The sequence below is a fragment of the Mycotypha africana genome (genome assembly GCF_025528875.1).
Source record: "Mycotypha africana strain NRRL 2978 chromosome Unknown BDF20scaffold_11, whole genome shotgun sequence".
NCBI lineage: Eukaryota > Fungi > Mucoromycota > Mucoromycetes > Mucorales > Mycotyphaceae > Mycotypha > Mycotypha africana.
The window spans coordinates 296856-312489 of NW_026515735.1; the positions used below are offsets into that span (position 1 = coordinate 296856).

At 37.6% G+C, this 15634-nt stretch overlaps 4 protein-coding genes across 4 annotated transcripts; 2 read left to right on the forward strand and 2 right to left on the reverse strand.

Annotated features, from left to right (window-relative positions):
• Nucleotides 1–4: 4 nt before the first annotated feature.
• Nucleotides 5–1268, forward strand: BDF20DRAFT_136083 (ribosomal protein L24e-domain-containing protein). Its single transcript, XM_053074760.1, has 4 exons — nucleotides 5–160; nucleotides 243–300; nucleotides 582–887; nucleotides 981–1268. The coding sequence occupies exons 1-4, from the start codon at nucleotides 156–158 to the stop codon at nucleotides 1050–1052; spliced, it is 441 nt and encodes a 146-aa protein (XP_052932186.1). The 5' UTR covers nucleotides 5–155; the 3' UTR covers nucleotides 1053–1268.
• A 215-nt stretch (nucleotides 1269–1483) lies between these two features.
• On the forward strand, nucleotides 1484–3402 carry BDF20DRAFT_799223 (uncharacterized protein; the record flags this gene model as incomplete). The annotated part of the gene is made up of 6 exons (XM_053076334.1): nucleotides 1484–1659; nucleotides 1739–1883; nucleotides 1957–2317; nucleotides 2378–2620; nucleotides 2780–2972; nucleotides 3054–3402. Coding segments are annotated over 6 exons (1467 nt in total), but the record flags the coding sequence as incomplete, so codon positions are not given.
• Nucleotides 3403–4519: 1117 nt separating this feature from the next.
• On the reverse strand, nucleotides 4520–8819 carry BDF20DRAFT_827472 (uncharacterized protein; the record flags this gene model as incomplete). Its single annotated transcript, XM_053078166.1, has 6 exons — nucleotides 4520–6946; nucleotides 7019–7094; nucleotides 7162–7261; nucleotides 7409–7900; nucleotides 7943–8155; nucleotides 8387–8819. The coding sequence occupies 6 exons, from the start codon at nucleotides 8817–8819 to the stop codon at nucleotides 4520–4522; spliced, it is 3741 nt and encodes a 1246-aa protein (XP_052932188.1).
• Nucleotides 8820–12116: 3297 nt separating this feature from the next.
• On the reverse strand, nucleotides 12117–14018 carry BDF20DRAFT_827345 (uncharacterized protein; the record flags this gene model as incomplete). The annotated part of the gene is made up of 4 exons (XM_053078154.1): nucleotides 12117–12967; nucleotides 13029–13642; nucleotides 13732–13811; nucleotides 13878–14018. 4 exons carry the CDS (start codon nucleotides 14016–14018, stop codon nucleotides 12117–12119), a joined length of 1686 nt encoding a protein of 561 aa, XP_052932189.1.
• Nucleotides 14019–15634: the final 1616 nt, after the last annotated feature.

The window sequence follows — 15634 nt, forward strand, 5'->3', positions numbered from 1 at the left end:
AGTCACTCCCGGGTGGGAAGCACTCTGGTAAGTGGAAATTGCTGGTTTAACTGAGGGACAGCAAACAATTGGGGGGAGGAGAAAGAATCAAGGTAGGAAGATCAGTTGGCCAACACTATCAACCTCCTCTTTTGACATACATCCATCAATCGAAGATGAAGTAAATATCCATCCAGATAGAGCACCATCATACATCTCAGTTCGACACATCGGTTAACAATATATGTACAATTATAAAATAGGCTCGAGATTTGTTCTTTCTCTGGTCACAAGATCTACCCCGCCAAGGGTAAGACTTACGTCCGTCTCGATAGCAGGTACTTAACATTTTGCCATTCTTTGTCTAGCGTTCGCTTAAACTAACTTTGTTATTCATATATTCCTGTAGAGTAAGTTAATTTCTGAAATACACGTTGAGCGAGCGTGGATTTTGCGAGGAAATGGATTTAAATAATATAGAGGGATTTCATGCAGTGGAGATGAGAATGGAATATTTAAAAAAGAGTGCACCTCATACACACAGTGAATTGTCAAACTTACCCTATTTTATATTCAATATTTTCACATTGCGTTCACCGTAGACCTTCCGTTTCATCAACGGTAAAGCTGCTTCTTATTTCCTTCAACGTTTGAACCCCCGTAAGGTCAGATGGACTCAAATCTACCGTCGTTTGAACAAGAAGGGTATGACCGAGGAAGTGCAAAAGAAGCGTTCTCGCCGTACTGTCAAGCACGAACGTGCCGTTGTTGGTGCCTCTTGGGACGCCATCCGTGCCAAGCGTAATCAAAAGCCTGATGCCCGTGCTGCTGCTCGTCAAGCTGCTATCTCCAAGTCTAAGGAAGCTAAAAAGGCTGCTGCCGCTGCTAAGAAGGCTGCCAACCCTACTGTAAGTAGCATTAATCTTACAAGATAGAAGAGATTGCTCGTTATATAGAATTTGATTGACTGATCCTGTCCTATCATCCTCCTTTTGTTATAGGCCAACCAACCTAAGGTTAGCAAGCAACAAGCTAAGGGTTTCGCTCCCAAGGCTGCCGCCACCTCTCGCTAAGGAAAAAAGAGTATAATAATCTAATGTTGTTTCATTTCTATTTTCTTGTTGAATAAAGTACACTATACAATAAAAACAGATAGTAGCAACAGCATACTGACGGTTATAGATTGATTCAACCGCAGGTAGCTTAATATACTTCGAAGTGTCTTTAGGACGGTTAAATGTGTAGTCCGCTTACAGCAATGGGCCTTTCTTTTAACGCGTAATATGGAAAGGACTTATTCTCCGGTTCAAAGCTCCACGCTTACGCGTGCCATAAAAAACCTGCGTTTTAAATTCTTCCAAAGAATAAAGAAACAATTAATCATCATTGACACGTTGCTCCATGGAAACTTATGGTTTTTTTCTTTTACAAGTCACCCCTTAATCAAAACCTCGAGTAAAATTATTAGAAACATTTCCTTTGATTTCTTTATGTGAATATCTAAATGGATATATCAAAGGTATTTCAGTGTCGAAATATTTCTACTACATGCGAGCATATATCCAAGTATTGTGAACTATACATAAACTCTTCCCTGAATCCGTCATCACATAATGTCAGATCATTTCACACATTCTTTCCGACATTACTTGTATATATTTTTGGTTCTCCAAATGTCAGGTACGGTCACTAACATGACAGCAAGACATTTAAATGCTTAGAATTACTTACAATGAGGCCTTTCTTTGGAAACTTCCAGAGGTTGGGCGCAAATAGAGACACTAGATCATGAAGACGAAGCAATTAAAAAATTGCTATCTGTAAAAGGTCACTTCTTCCAAGCATTAATCAAATTAAGCCAGTTTCCTGAGTATTCGTACGATCTTGTTACAGACGCTCTGCCGGTAATAATTTCATACTAGCAGGAACACGCTCGGATACAACGATCAGATCTAATAACATAATTCGACAATATAGGCCGATGTTAAAAGACTATTATCCACAGGAGCAATACATATTCTACCGAACGTCTATAAAAACTGTACTTATCTGAGCACATCAGCAATCAATAAGTCGGTCGATATAAAGGCAGCAGCCACGAGACAGTCGACACTGCTGGCTCCATTTGGAGGCGAACGAAGAATTAAATTCAATATGATTCAGTTTTACCTTTACTATTTTGCTAGCGTAGCAACTTGGTCTCCACAGCCAGTTATAAATACGAATCCTACAAATATACCTAATACATCAAATCAGCCTAACCAATCAGTATCAACATCTGCCTTATACAGTAGATTTTCGAACAATTCGCCTTCAGTGAACAATACCCCCAATCCCAGTTTCAACAACAATAATTATAGTACGAATCAAAACTATCCTCATTTAATTCCTGGAAAAGCCAGAGCCGTCAGCTACGGTGTATACAGTCCTGTACTTGAAGAATACATGTCAGAACTTATACCCATAGGTATTCGTGAAGATTTTCCACCGATCATTCAATCCTTCTTTTTTGATGTATTGATGGAACTCTTCATACGTGTAACGTACGTGCCTGTACCTTATCAAGCTCTTTCATCAGATCTCCTTTTTTTCATCACAGCTTTCGTGAAATTCATTGTTCGACATGATCTAAGACAGTATGGTATCAATCCTGTAAACATCCACTCCGAAAATAGCAATATGAGCAGAAAAAGCGTTTCATCAAATAATATTACAACACCTTTGATTAGTCGAGTATATTTGACAATGAAGGACGAGCTTTGTCTACTTATTTCACGTTTAGCTTTGAATTACAAAAAAGATGACGATTACTTGTCCGTAATAGATTTATGGGCTGTGTGGGCAGCACCTTGGAAGTTTGGTGTGACACCACGAAGTTCAGAAAAGTACGATTATATGCCTATTCAGCATGGTTGGGCTGCTTTTATATTGGACAATCTTCCGTTCTACCTGCACCATACAGATATTTTCCTACAGCGTGCGAGCACATTCATGTACAAGGATTCGTATCCGCCTAATTATAGCAGCACATCGAACACTGGACAATTACCTTCGAGAGCAACTTCTAATATTAGCTATAATGGTACCATAAGAGGCCAACTTCGTATACTGTATCGAATTATAAACGTTATAAAGGCAAATGGTCTCTTGGAATTTTTGGGATATATTGAAAAAGCAATTGAAAGGTTACAAATGGGTTCGTCAGCAATTGATAGTGGTGGCAATAGCAGTACAAATTATTTTAAACAGCTATCTATGATAGCGTATGGAACAGAGAACATGGATTCAATTGTTTGTCAGAAATTGAAAGCAGCCTACGACTTTTCAATTCAAGTAGAGAATTCCAACTGGAAACCAAAAGGGCTCTTTACAAATGATATTCAACCACGATCTGAAGCTTTATTGAAGACAGTAGGGTCCGTTTACTCTGCGTTTCGTACTAAACAGACTGAAAGTAACAGTAGCTTAAGCAAACTACAATTGAACTCGACAGCTATTAAGGATACAAAAAAGTATATGTTACAGTTGGGAGAAGCCTACGAATTACTGACAGCAACATTTAAAGTGATGGACTCTGCTGTTACAACGTATAATGCGCTTCCCAGCGATGCTAATCCCACAGCCTCAAATTCAGCAGCAGGGGGCACAGCAATTAACACTTCCCCCACTGCTACCGCGAATAACCTCCCACAACGAAAACCATATATCCCTAAATATGCTAGCTTAAATGAAAACGGCTTCTTAAGAGAACAGGACAAATTAGCTATCATGGAAGGCAAGGTGCTATGTTCGCATAATAATGTTCGCGCTGTAGGAATTCGTGCTGAAACTCATGTTCGGTCATATGAAGTTGCTTCTTTGGTAGCCTTAACATTGAAAGTAGACAAAAAGATGAACTATTATGTAAGTTTAAGACTAATTAATTAATAGAATAGATTTTCTCACTGACGCTCTTTAACCATAGTATGATCGGTATCTTCCACTCCAGTTTAGACCAGGTTTTCTACCACGGAAGTTGACAGTTAGATTTTTAGCATGTCCGAAAAACCTTTTTTGGACGACCGTTCTACTTGCCATCTTATATAAAATCGTGTTATAAAGATCCTATTCACTTCTCCTAGACAGGGTCATACAATTCTTACTGTTTATATTGTTATTTCCTGCTATTTATTTATTCTTTCCTTATAATTTGTACACTTGCCTTGTTTTATTGAGTAGAAAGTAAAGTCTGCCAAAAAAAAGAAAAAAAAAAAGTTTACATCTTTTATTATGTAATTTTTTAAAACAATTAGAGATTTAACATTAAAACGATGTATTAGATTAGCATGAAAATATATGTACAATATAGATAACGAAAGAATATGTAGGACATAATGATGAGCAAAGGATGATAAATAAGTTGAAAATCAAAGAGTAGATTATGTAACAAATGATGCAAAGTATGTAGTAGACGTTATGAAGGGGACAAAATTGGTTTGCAGTAAAAACTGAGGAAAACAAAAATAATTGAAAAATTGAAAATGGATGGACATAATGGTAACTAAGCAATCGGCTTTTCTTCGTTAAAATTATAGCGTTTCACTTTGTCGTTAATTCCATCTTTGTCATCTGTGGGTACTTTTGTTTCAATGCTGCTTCCATTCATATATTGGTAATTACACTTCTTTTCAGACGACCGTCCACTGTATAAGACCAATTCCTGCTCTCGAACAATATCATTATCATAAGGATGGTATTGATGCAGATAATGCTTAGCACAAATACGAGGAAGGAAGCAGGCAACCACAGTCAAGATAAGTGTCATCCAGTAATTGCCAGTGCCGAACAACTGATGATGTCCCATAAATATGAATGTATTGATTTGAGAGTATATACAAACGATTGCGTAGTAGACCAAGATGGACAATGATATAATACCCACCTGAAGCCATGTAAAGCTGTATATAGAAAACATTACAAAGAAGTTCGCAACAATAACAGCAATACTTGACACAATCGTACCAAACTCGTACATGCCATTCTGATCGCGACCTTGAGGGTCCAAGGGGCCACCAAGCAACAACATGTAGGGAATGAAGAAGCAAACAGCCGATTGAAAGATGGAATCAAAGACGGTCAAGTAAAACCGCCAAGATTTGAACTTATCATTGCGAAGGCCGGTGCGGTACATTTCCGGGTAAAGGAGGGATATTCTAGCATTGACGTCTTGATCCCAAATGCCCATAAAAATGACTGGTAGTGAAGTAAATACCAAATTATAACAGACAACGAGAATATAATCGTATGTCATAGATCCGTTAAATTGGCAGAAGATTTGGTACCAGAAAAGAACAAACGTCCAGACGATATTCTTAAAAAAGAAGGTCATAATCATTTCAGCTGTGCGAAGGTAAGACCAACGACCATGAACTAATAGGAGCTTTTGTAAGAAACGGAACTGAGCAATAGCATAATCAGAAGCCATAACCGCTTGACGGCCTTCAACACCGGAAATACCTATACCGACATTAGCTTCTTGAATCATCGAAACATCGTTGGCACCATCACCAATCGCTAAAGTCATAACATTGAGACCCTTTTTAACCAAACGGACAACTTCAGCCTTTTGCTTAGGACTGACACGACAGCAAATAACACTAGCACATTGAGTACCGAGGCTTAGCAGAAGATCCTTGTTTTTCGGTTCCAAGGCATATTTCAACGTAACTCCATCAATGACTAAGGCACAACGTTTGTCTACGCCAACAGATTCTATTTTTTTAATAGCCTTTTCAAGCTCTCCAACAACTGAATCACGGTCATCGGCTTTCACAACAATCAGTTCCATTTCCAACGTAAGTAAATTACATGAAAAACCGATGTTAATAGCAGTTTCTGTTTTGTCACCAGTTAAAACCCAAAGCTTGATACCCGATCGGGCCAACAGGGCAATTGTTTCAGGAACCCCATCTTGCAAACGATCTTCAATAGCAGTACCACCAATCAACAACATTTCAGTTTCAATCTCTTCACAGACCTCGTCAATCTTATCGTCACGATTATAGATAGCAGCACTAGCTTCCTGATAGCGCTTATTCCAGACCTTATAGTCTTTTTCCGAGATAAAACGGTAAGCTAAACAGAGGGTACGTAAGCCCTCATTAGCAAATTTTTCCAGATGTTCAGAAGTAGTGTCTTTCAGTTGAGTTTGTTGTTTTTGTAGCTCTATCTGATCGCCAAAGTCAGAACATAGACGTTCGTAAATAACGGAATCAGCACCTTTACAGAGCAAAACAATTTTGCTGCTATCATGAGGTTTAATGATTACGCTCATGCGCTTTCTTGTTGAATTGAATTCTAAAACATTCAAAAGCTCGAATTTCTTGACTTGACCCATAATTTCTGCTGTTAATGTATTGGCTTCGCGACCTAAGAATACAAAACCGACATCGCGCGCTGATGCTACTAAGGCTGCTTCATCAGGTGACTGAGCTTTATATTCAAGGAAGTAACGATTATTCTTATCAGGACGTTCAGCAATTGCGGTGTGACATAAGGCCAAAGATGTGTAAAAGTGAACCATCGCAGCTGCATGACTTGAGCCTTGTTGGCTGAGATCTTCGAAAAATTTAGGATCGATGAAAGTTGGATTAGAACCGAGGTATTTGTTCTCGAATAACTCTCGTTGTTTCGAATACATGGCCTCTTTGGCCTTTTCCATGTTAATGTCATTGCCTTGATTGTTGCCATCGAAAGACCCACGTCTAATATCAGCGCCCATTGATGTTTCTGTTTTGCCCATACCGTAGGATACGCCATTAATGGTGCATTTTTTGGCTTCCATAACATTTTGAGTAAGTGTGCCTGTTTTGTCTGAAAATACATACTCAATTTGTCCAAGATCATCTGAAATATTCCATGTTTTAGGTATACAAGGGGTATCTGTTGGCTCATGATACATGTCAACATCGGCATAGATGAAGTACGCCTGAAATAAGATTAACAGGTGTTAAAAATGAAAACAAGCGAGAACTACTATTGGTGTAATAGAGTCACTTACTGCAAGTGTTTTGACAATTTCTACTGAAATATACAAAGAGATAGGCACGATGTTTTGGTATAAAATTAAACAGACCCTGCAAATAGCAACCACATAGAGATTCAGTAAAGTGCAAGTTAAGGCAGTACAATAAAACTGCTTACCAAAATGTGATAAAGCCCAAATAAGTCGCATTGGAACCTTCGATTCCATAATTGAAAAAATGAGCTGAGCCGGGCGAATCAAAGTTAGCGTTGGCTAAAGCTGAAGAAACAATTGTAATGATAGCCAGAATGCAAAAGTTGGCAATGACCTAAATTTTGCGAGATATAACGCTGTAAATTATGCATTTTCAAGGAAGAACGTTCATGATTTAACTTACATATGGATTGGTTTGTTTCGCTATTTTACTACGTTTTGAGGGTGTTTTACCAGAATTAAGCATAATCTTTGTTTCATCACCGGTGAAAATGATAATGCCAATAGCCCATTTTGTATTTCTTAATATTGAACCACGTAATAATAGATTGTTGTAGGTCACAGCTTCAGTCTTTTGATGAGATACTGTTGTCTCTGCTTGAGCAGGCTCTTCAATATTCCAACGCATAACGCCGTTGTATTGGTATAAATTGGCGTGAGGTGGTTCTGTCTCGAAATAGAAAAATGCTCGTTCGCAATCATGAACTGATCGCAGTTCACTTGTGGCACGTAGACCTTGACGTACTTTCAGGTTAGTCTCGCCATCCAAATTTTGCGTCTCGACATAGCATAAATTATCTGTTTCTGACGTTGACAAAATAACAATATCTGCCGGAACATCTTCGTTATTTCGAATCATAACATAGTCACCGACTTGCACATCTTGCCATTGAAGTTCTTGCCAACCTACTTGACATGTAGGCACTGGGGGGTCGCCTGCTGGAAGATCTGAGCATTTTAAAGCACCAGGATGGATAGAGGAGGACTTACGTCGAATGCTGGGAGTGGGAGCTCTCTGTAATACGTTGTGAGGAATAGAGCCAGGACGATAAAACTTCTTTCGAGTGGCTATGCTAAACATATTGCTGAATTCTGATCGAAGTGTATCTGATCGTTGTCTTACTTTTGCATAAAAAGTCTTTTGCTGCGGTGGAGCTAAATGATTCGGAGAAGGTAAATCTGTTGTGATATCGGCGTCTTCATCCTGTTGCTGCTGTTGACGTCGTCCTTGTATTGATCCATTTTCAGGTATAGTGGGCGTTGCTGACGATGATTCGGTTTCTTCGATACTGCCATGCAAAGGTGATTGATCATCATCAAAATTCAAAGCGACTTTTGCAACAGGTTTATCCTTGACAAGCGACATTCGATAGATATGAGTATAATGATTATCCACACCGGCAAGAGTACAAAAAAAGCCAAAAAAGACATGAAGAAAATGTAAAGAACTCTTCTTCTCCTCTGGTATATTGACATTTTTCCAATGACATAATGTGAGTGTCTTAGCGCAATTGACTTTTTTATCACTTTGATTTCTTTTCAAATCTTCAATGCCGTCTTTGATTGCTGTCAAAGCAAGAATACAGATCAGTGGCATGGCTGATATTGCAGGATTGGTGACACCAAATACAGGAATGCATTGTAAAATGACGAGGAAGAGAAAGTATAAGTTTGCAACGTTTCTAAACTGCTCAAACAAGTTTTTTGGTATAAAATTAAGAGTCGTATATTTTGCTGTACGGATTCGGTTGGGCACATAGGAATGATTATGAAGTCGTCCGTTTGCGTCCATTTCTGATGTTGGTGGCTTCATATTGACAAATATTTTTCGTCGTTTTTGCATATAAGACGATGTTGACTCTGTTCTCTGAATCTCTGCCTGAATCTTCTCATCGTCCAGCTGTCTTTTCGCCTTCCGTGAAAACAGGGCTTTAAACCGTAATTGTTTGTTGTTCATAAGTGATAATGGTATGGATAAAAAGTCTATAAATGGAGTATCATAAAAATACAAGGAAATATGTCTATAATAAAATAAAATTGGGAAGCTATGTGTATATGTAATAAAAGGTCAATTCTCTTTTCCAAAGTTACGACAGAAGAGAAATTGAAATATGTTACCTATTTCCGGCAAACAAAAGAAATACTATTTGGATATAATAATAAAATTATATCAGAGATACTTCTCTATATTGACCAATGAGAGCTATACCGTGATTATGGTAACCAAACTCTCTAACTATTTTGTCGCTTCACAAACAACAACAGCAAAAGGAAAGAAAGATTTGAAAAGATTACAGATATCCAAATCGAAGAAAGGGTTCTACTGACATTTTGCGGACAATGAATTAATTCGTTCTGTCGACACATTTTCTGTACTTACAACAAAAATGATGCTGGGATCAATTCTTATCCGCTAATAGAAAATTCATCATTGGTAGATGACAAATCGGACTGTTTCAGGACAACGTTTTCCGTAGCAGGTAAACTGAAAAAAATGAAAAAAGCGTCGAATTGAGAGAACCGGCAGTAGGTACAATTGTTTAGCCGTTTATAGCTAGAATAAGAATTTTTTATAACAAGAACAAAGAGAAGAAGATATTTTTTAGTGAGGCCAGCTTGCTTCCTCTGCTATTAGCTAGCATTGGCTGCCTTTTTTCCTTGTGAAAAAACACATGGGAGCATTTCTTCTTAGGTAACAAGTAAGGCTTCCCTATATTCTCCTTAAAAGACCGCTTGAATGTTCGAAAATTACAAGCACTAACACACAGTTTTGAGACTGATGCTGGGTTAGTATGGTAAATGAAGTCTTTTTTTGTTTTGGTTTTTTTTTCACTCGTAATACCTTTTACTGTTTTTCTTCGAATGCTAAACTGATTCTATCAGATGAAAAGGATTCTATAACAGTCCAGCTCCTTTTTTTCTTCATTCCATTGCATCAACAAAATACAATAGGCTCTTTATGTAGCACTTCAATTCACTTATTTTGGAATTAACCGACTCTATAGCATGAAACTGTAACATTGCTCTCAATTAAATATCAATTTTTTTCTTGGGGGAAATAGCTTCGAATTTAGACGACCGTACAGTTTAGAAGATTTGCCCGACTATAGATAATGCTGCTTGAAATTTTTTCTATAGCTTTTTGATCAGACACTATAAACTAAGTAATAGTAGGATCTTGTGCGTCCCGTTCATGATTCTCATCGTAATTATTCAATTTAGGTAAATCTATTCTGGTCTTCTCCCTTAAATGCTCAGCATGATAGTTTCAACTGAACGATAAAAGGCTCTAGTTTTCTACGTTCAGGTTCATGCAACTTGCTGGTAGGTCGAACGTTAGCATCAAATTTGGATGTGAACTCTTGTCTTAACTGTGATTAAAGCAAATAAGCGCAGCCTGACTAAGCCCGAGATATCGCTTGTGCTTGGTATCAAAATGCGTCACTAAATGCGTCATATTACAAAAAGGGCGCAGGCATACCTACAAAGACTACTTCCTTGTACACGTTGAGGACGTTGGGAAGAGAGACCAATGACAATTTGGCTTTCAGCACATCGCCATACAATGGTCTAGGAGGAAGCATTTTTATCGTGGATGTTACTTTCTCAATCACAAGACTCCCAAAGCTAGTTAGTGATTGACAATGCCCGTACAAAAAATGATATGGTCATACTTATCTACCGGTGTGCATTTTCCCTCGTTGATATTAAACAAAGCAGTAATATTAGGCTTGATATTGATTGCCTTAAATTACTCATTCAAAGATTACTCAACCCGTCAATATCCGTCTCAAGGGGTTCCTTTGATGGACTTGGTGACGCTGTTAGTAATTTCATCTAATGAATGAACAATATCAACCGCCGAAACACTATCACCTACGACTAGCACGTTCTATTTTTTGTGCGCAGAACTAAATGTTTTCAACTTTAGTCATTATTTATTGATTCATGTCCTATTCGTTTATTGAATATCCCCTTTTCAGCTTATTCTTAATCTTCAGGTTGTCTATATTGCAATGAGTGAATTGCCTTGCCTAGGGAAGCTTGTTCCCAATAATTTAAGTCCTTAATTCTGGTACGTCAAAGTGCCTGAGCAGCAACAAAAGCATCGAAGGTTTCCCTTCATCTTGTTTCCTGCAACCTTTTACCGTCTTTTGCATTTCATATTTGCTCAATAATTCCCATGTTCTCTTTTATGGTTTTTTTTTTTTTTTTTTTTTTTTTTTTTTTACGAGTTCACTGTTGGAATTGAAGACGTTCAATTCTAGTAAATATATTCCTTGGCATAATTTTGGGAGTGATCAAATGTCACCTTTCAATGGCCCCATAAAGGTGCATTTTCAGTGGGTGGAAAATCGGGAAACGCGAACAGTCGTGCGGCGATATTGTTGTATAAATCTTGATAACAAACAGAGAGTGGACATTTTTGTGATAAGTATTGCTCTGTTTCATCAGTTATGTCGCGTACTTTCGTCTGTGGTTATTTGTCAAATAGTGGCGCATTTAATGCTTCAGGATCTATTTTTGATACAATATGCTCGTTGGTCATTCGTATTTTAGACTGCGTTTGTCAGACTAGACCTTGAGAGTGAAAATGTTGATCATAAAAGACAAATTCGTAAGCGTATCCGAAGGAACATTGAATATGTTTATGACATTCAGCATATACCGCCTACGGTAGAATTTCTTTCAAACACTTTCACATTGAAGCCAGCATCTCACAAATGTCTAGGAGCACCAGCCTACAAAATATTACAATAAGCAAAAGCAACGCCTGAAAAAAAAACCCCCTATAAGCAAGCATAATAATTGTCGTATTATAGTAGTAGTAGACTTTATGCCAGAAGGTCCCCGCTCCAATGACTGCGACACTCATGATTCCGTGCTTAAATTCATATGGTTCTTTCAAACCAGTTTTGCCTCTTGTGAGCAGCTTTCTCTTACAACTTAAAGTGTGAAAAGCTTTTCGTCGTGGGTATATTTAAAACTAAAACCTGCTCTATGTATGTAACACATTTGATTGACCGCGAATATTACCACTCTATGTGAGCAATTCAATCTTTTTTTAACAGAAAGTATAAATTCATAATTGAATCGATTGTAGAATAACTTTACTACAAAATGACTGAGAAGCTTAATTTTAGTGTTTGAAGGTTTCTCCTCCTTCTTGCCGTATCTTGTCTTTCGATTTTTGCAGATTTTCCTCCGAAACAGTCAACCAAAGCTGTGCTGTTTCTTTTCCAAGAAGCTCGTAATTCTCTGGGTAGTTGTTAACTATAGGGAGAGGTTGACACTTTGTACCTTTACTTTTAATCTGATTTACTGCATGATGATTCAACCAAGTAACAAACGTCTCACGTCTTCTGCGATCACCATCATTCCATCCATTAGAGTCCGTAGCAGGTGTAAAATCAGCCTCTGCTGTAAACTTTTGCATTAAGCTGTAGCTCGGTAGTAGAGCTTGACCTCCCCAGACTCGAGCAACTGCAAGAGCTTGTGCATCGTAATGCCATATAGTACTAAAAAACGCTGTCATACCTACAAAAGCTACTGTAGGATCATCAATCAGAAAAACATCACGATAAGTGTTAAGGGGACACTTAGGACCCATCACTATATGGCTTTCTGGAACCTCTTTAGATGAAACGGTATCTGATAAGAATAGTTGTCCTGTTGTTTCTGTAGACTGAACTTCCATAATATGATTTGCAAAGTACGATAATCTATTTATGTAGCCTGTACAAAAGATAACGTAATCAATATCTGATAGAGAAGTACCGTCAACAAATTGAATAGATCCATCAACCTCATCATTAAGGTTGGCAAAAGCAGCAATGCTTGGTTTAATATTGACGCACGCTGGTATTTTTGATCGAACAAGATTAATAATTGGAATCGCTGTTACAAGAGGTCCTCTGATTGACATGCTGATAGAATTCGCAAATCCGTCTAAAGCTCGAACAATGTCGACAGCAGAAATACTACCACCCACTACAAGTACATTCTATGCAGTAGAGCTTAGCTCTTCTAGTACTATATCACAATTCAATACAATGATTTACCTTGTTTTTGTATACTTCAGGCTGTCTGTACTGGACTGAATGTGACACTCTAGATGGAAATAACTTATTATAAGCATTAAAATCCTTGAAATCAGGAATGTACGGATCCTGGTAGACACCTGAAGCAGCAACAATAGCATCAAAAGATTCTTTCCATCGGATTATCTCAATTTTGCCATTTTCAGAGTCCACAATGTATTTACAAAGTGTCACTTCCCATTTATCGCATCCAGTCTCAGTATCTTTTTTCTTTGTAACTAAATCGACATTTGTATTGAATTCTATGAGCTCTTTCAAACCAAATTTATCTGCGTAGCTTTCAAAATAATTCAGAGTGGTTTCATGGGGACACCATAATGGTGTGCCTTCTGGAAATGGGTGATAATCCAGCGCAAATAGTTTTGTTGCGATATTGTTGTGAAGGTCTCTGTAACAAGCTGAAGGCGGGCATTTCTTCAAAAGAAAGTTATTCATCTCTGGAGTCAATTCATACGTTCTTTTTTGACGCTCGCCTGCTTTCAACCCTAATGCTTCAGGGTCAATTTCTCTAGTAACACGATTGCTGGGCATTTTTGGTTTCGGACGTGCTCTGTCAGAATAAACCCTTTCCATTCGAATGATTGAAAATGGATATCTTCTTTTAAGACGAAATCAAGAATGCAACATTATAGACAATAATAAACGAATGTTTACCATACACCGCCTACTGTAGAATTTCTTTCGAAAACCTTCACTTTCAAACCTGCATCAGCCAAATGTTTTGCCGAAACAAGCTGTGTCATATGTTAAACGTATAATGCTTTCTGCACAGTCATTTAGCCAAATCTGTCGCAACTTACTCCACATGGACCAGCACCTATAACAGCGATATTTTCTATTTGATTCTTAAAGACATAAGGATCTTTTAAGGCTTGCTCAGCTTCTTCAACAAGTGTCTTGACAAAATTGTCAAACGACAAACAATTATTTTCAGAAACCATGAAAGAGTTATTCAAGTGAAGAATGAAAAACAACGAGAGAATAATAAAAAAAATCCTTTGTGGAGGTTGAACAGTTTAAGGTTTTCTCTAATCACGTGGTGCCTGTATATTAACAGACTAATAGAATGAAGGGAAGCTTGATGATTGCTGCACGAGTAGCAGCATAAACTATTATTCAGCATGTACAAGCGTGTCGAATAGAATTCGCTTAATTTCACTACAGAAAAAGCAGCATATTCGAGCACGCTTTCCTTCTGACCCAAGCCATTGAAAGTAGCTAGCCATGTCAATTGACAATTTAGGCTAAAAACAATTACTTACAGCAATTATAAGAAAAATTGGACCTACACTGATAAAGTTGGGTGGGGGAGGGGTTTCCTTGATTTCTTGTAGTAAAGTAAGAGAGCTCGAATTAAGACCACTACTTGAAGCACATTTTGAACATCAAACTTAGTGAGATGTATTGCTGTTACGAAATCGTATACAGCTTGGATTTCATCAAAGATGGAACTAATCATGCATAAATGACGAACGCCTTTTCCCAACCAACTTATTATTCTCATAACCAAGCTAAGGGGATAATCTTATTAGCATTCAGAATCCTTGAGATTTAAGCTACAATACGTATCTATATGGCAGAGAATAACAGATAATAACATAGTAGGTGATTGGCGGCGGTAGTATACATGCTGAATCCGTTATGAGCTATATATATCGTAGGTTAGCGGTTGCTCATTTTTCACGCGGATAATTTTAGACTAAGTGCTCACCTGCAAAGTTACAATTATATACGTAACAGATTCTTCAATATTATGTAAGATACCAATAGATGAACTTGAAAGTGATATTATGGTGATGTCGGAGCCGTTCAGAAAACCAGCATCTGTTAATTTCAGGCTCAATGCTTCATCTGAGTGATAGGTATATTATGATCCTCCTCAATTGTGTTAAATCAAACATTCTATTCGAATAATTGGTCTTTGTCAAAGAGATTTTGGTAGTTAGTAAACCATGTTTGTGCCATGCTGCCCTCCTAACTTTGATGTTTTTGTACAGTTTGGAATTGATTATATTTTATAATCCAGTCAATACATTAGAATTGGGCACAAACAGTTAGGAGAGAATGGTATCAAATTACTGTTATTAATAGCATCTTCAAGTGATTCTTGAGCATCCTTTGATTTGTTAAACATCGTCTGGAAATACTTTAATGAGCTACCAGACCGCTTATTTTTGCCACGCACAAGTTAAAATTCTTTCTTAGCTGCAATTGTGGCTGTAGAAAGAGTAGTGGTTTCCGTCGTGTCTATGTTAGAAGCTTCGCAATTAGATACTGGATGTGAGCTAGATTTATCAACCAGTTTCCGATTGTACCCTCATGTGCTTTATCTGTATGATGTTTGGTATGATTTCAAACGCCTGCTTTGATATTTCTGACGTAAATGGTTTAACACAGCTATCCCAAATTTTAAAAGCTTTCCAAGTACAGGCTATAAATACGTCAAAGACTTTGTTCAAATTTAAATAGTAACATCAATTTCTCCATACATACGAGTTGTTTTACCGATAGGAAAAAACATAGCATGCTCATCTACAAACATCAGAAAGAAATAAAT

What these genes read in the sequence shown, in the direction of transcription:
- BDF20DRAFT_136083 (XM_053074760.1), top strand. An exon ending in CCGCCAAGGGTAAGACTTAC is followed by an intron (nt 301 to 581) that starts GTCCGTCTCGAT and finishes CGTTCACCGTAG; the next exon opens with ACCTTCCGTTTCATCAACGG. An exon ending in AGAAGGCTGCCAACCCTACT is followed by an intron (nt 888 to 980) that starts GTAAGTAGCATT and finishes CTTTTGTTATAG; the next exon opens with GCCAACCAACCTAAGGTTAG.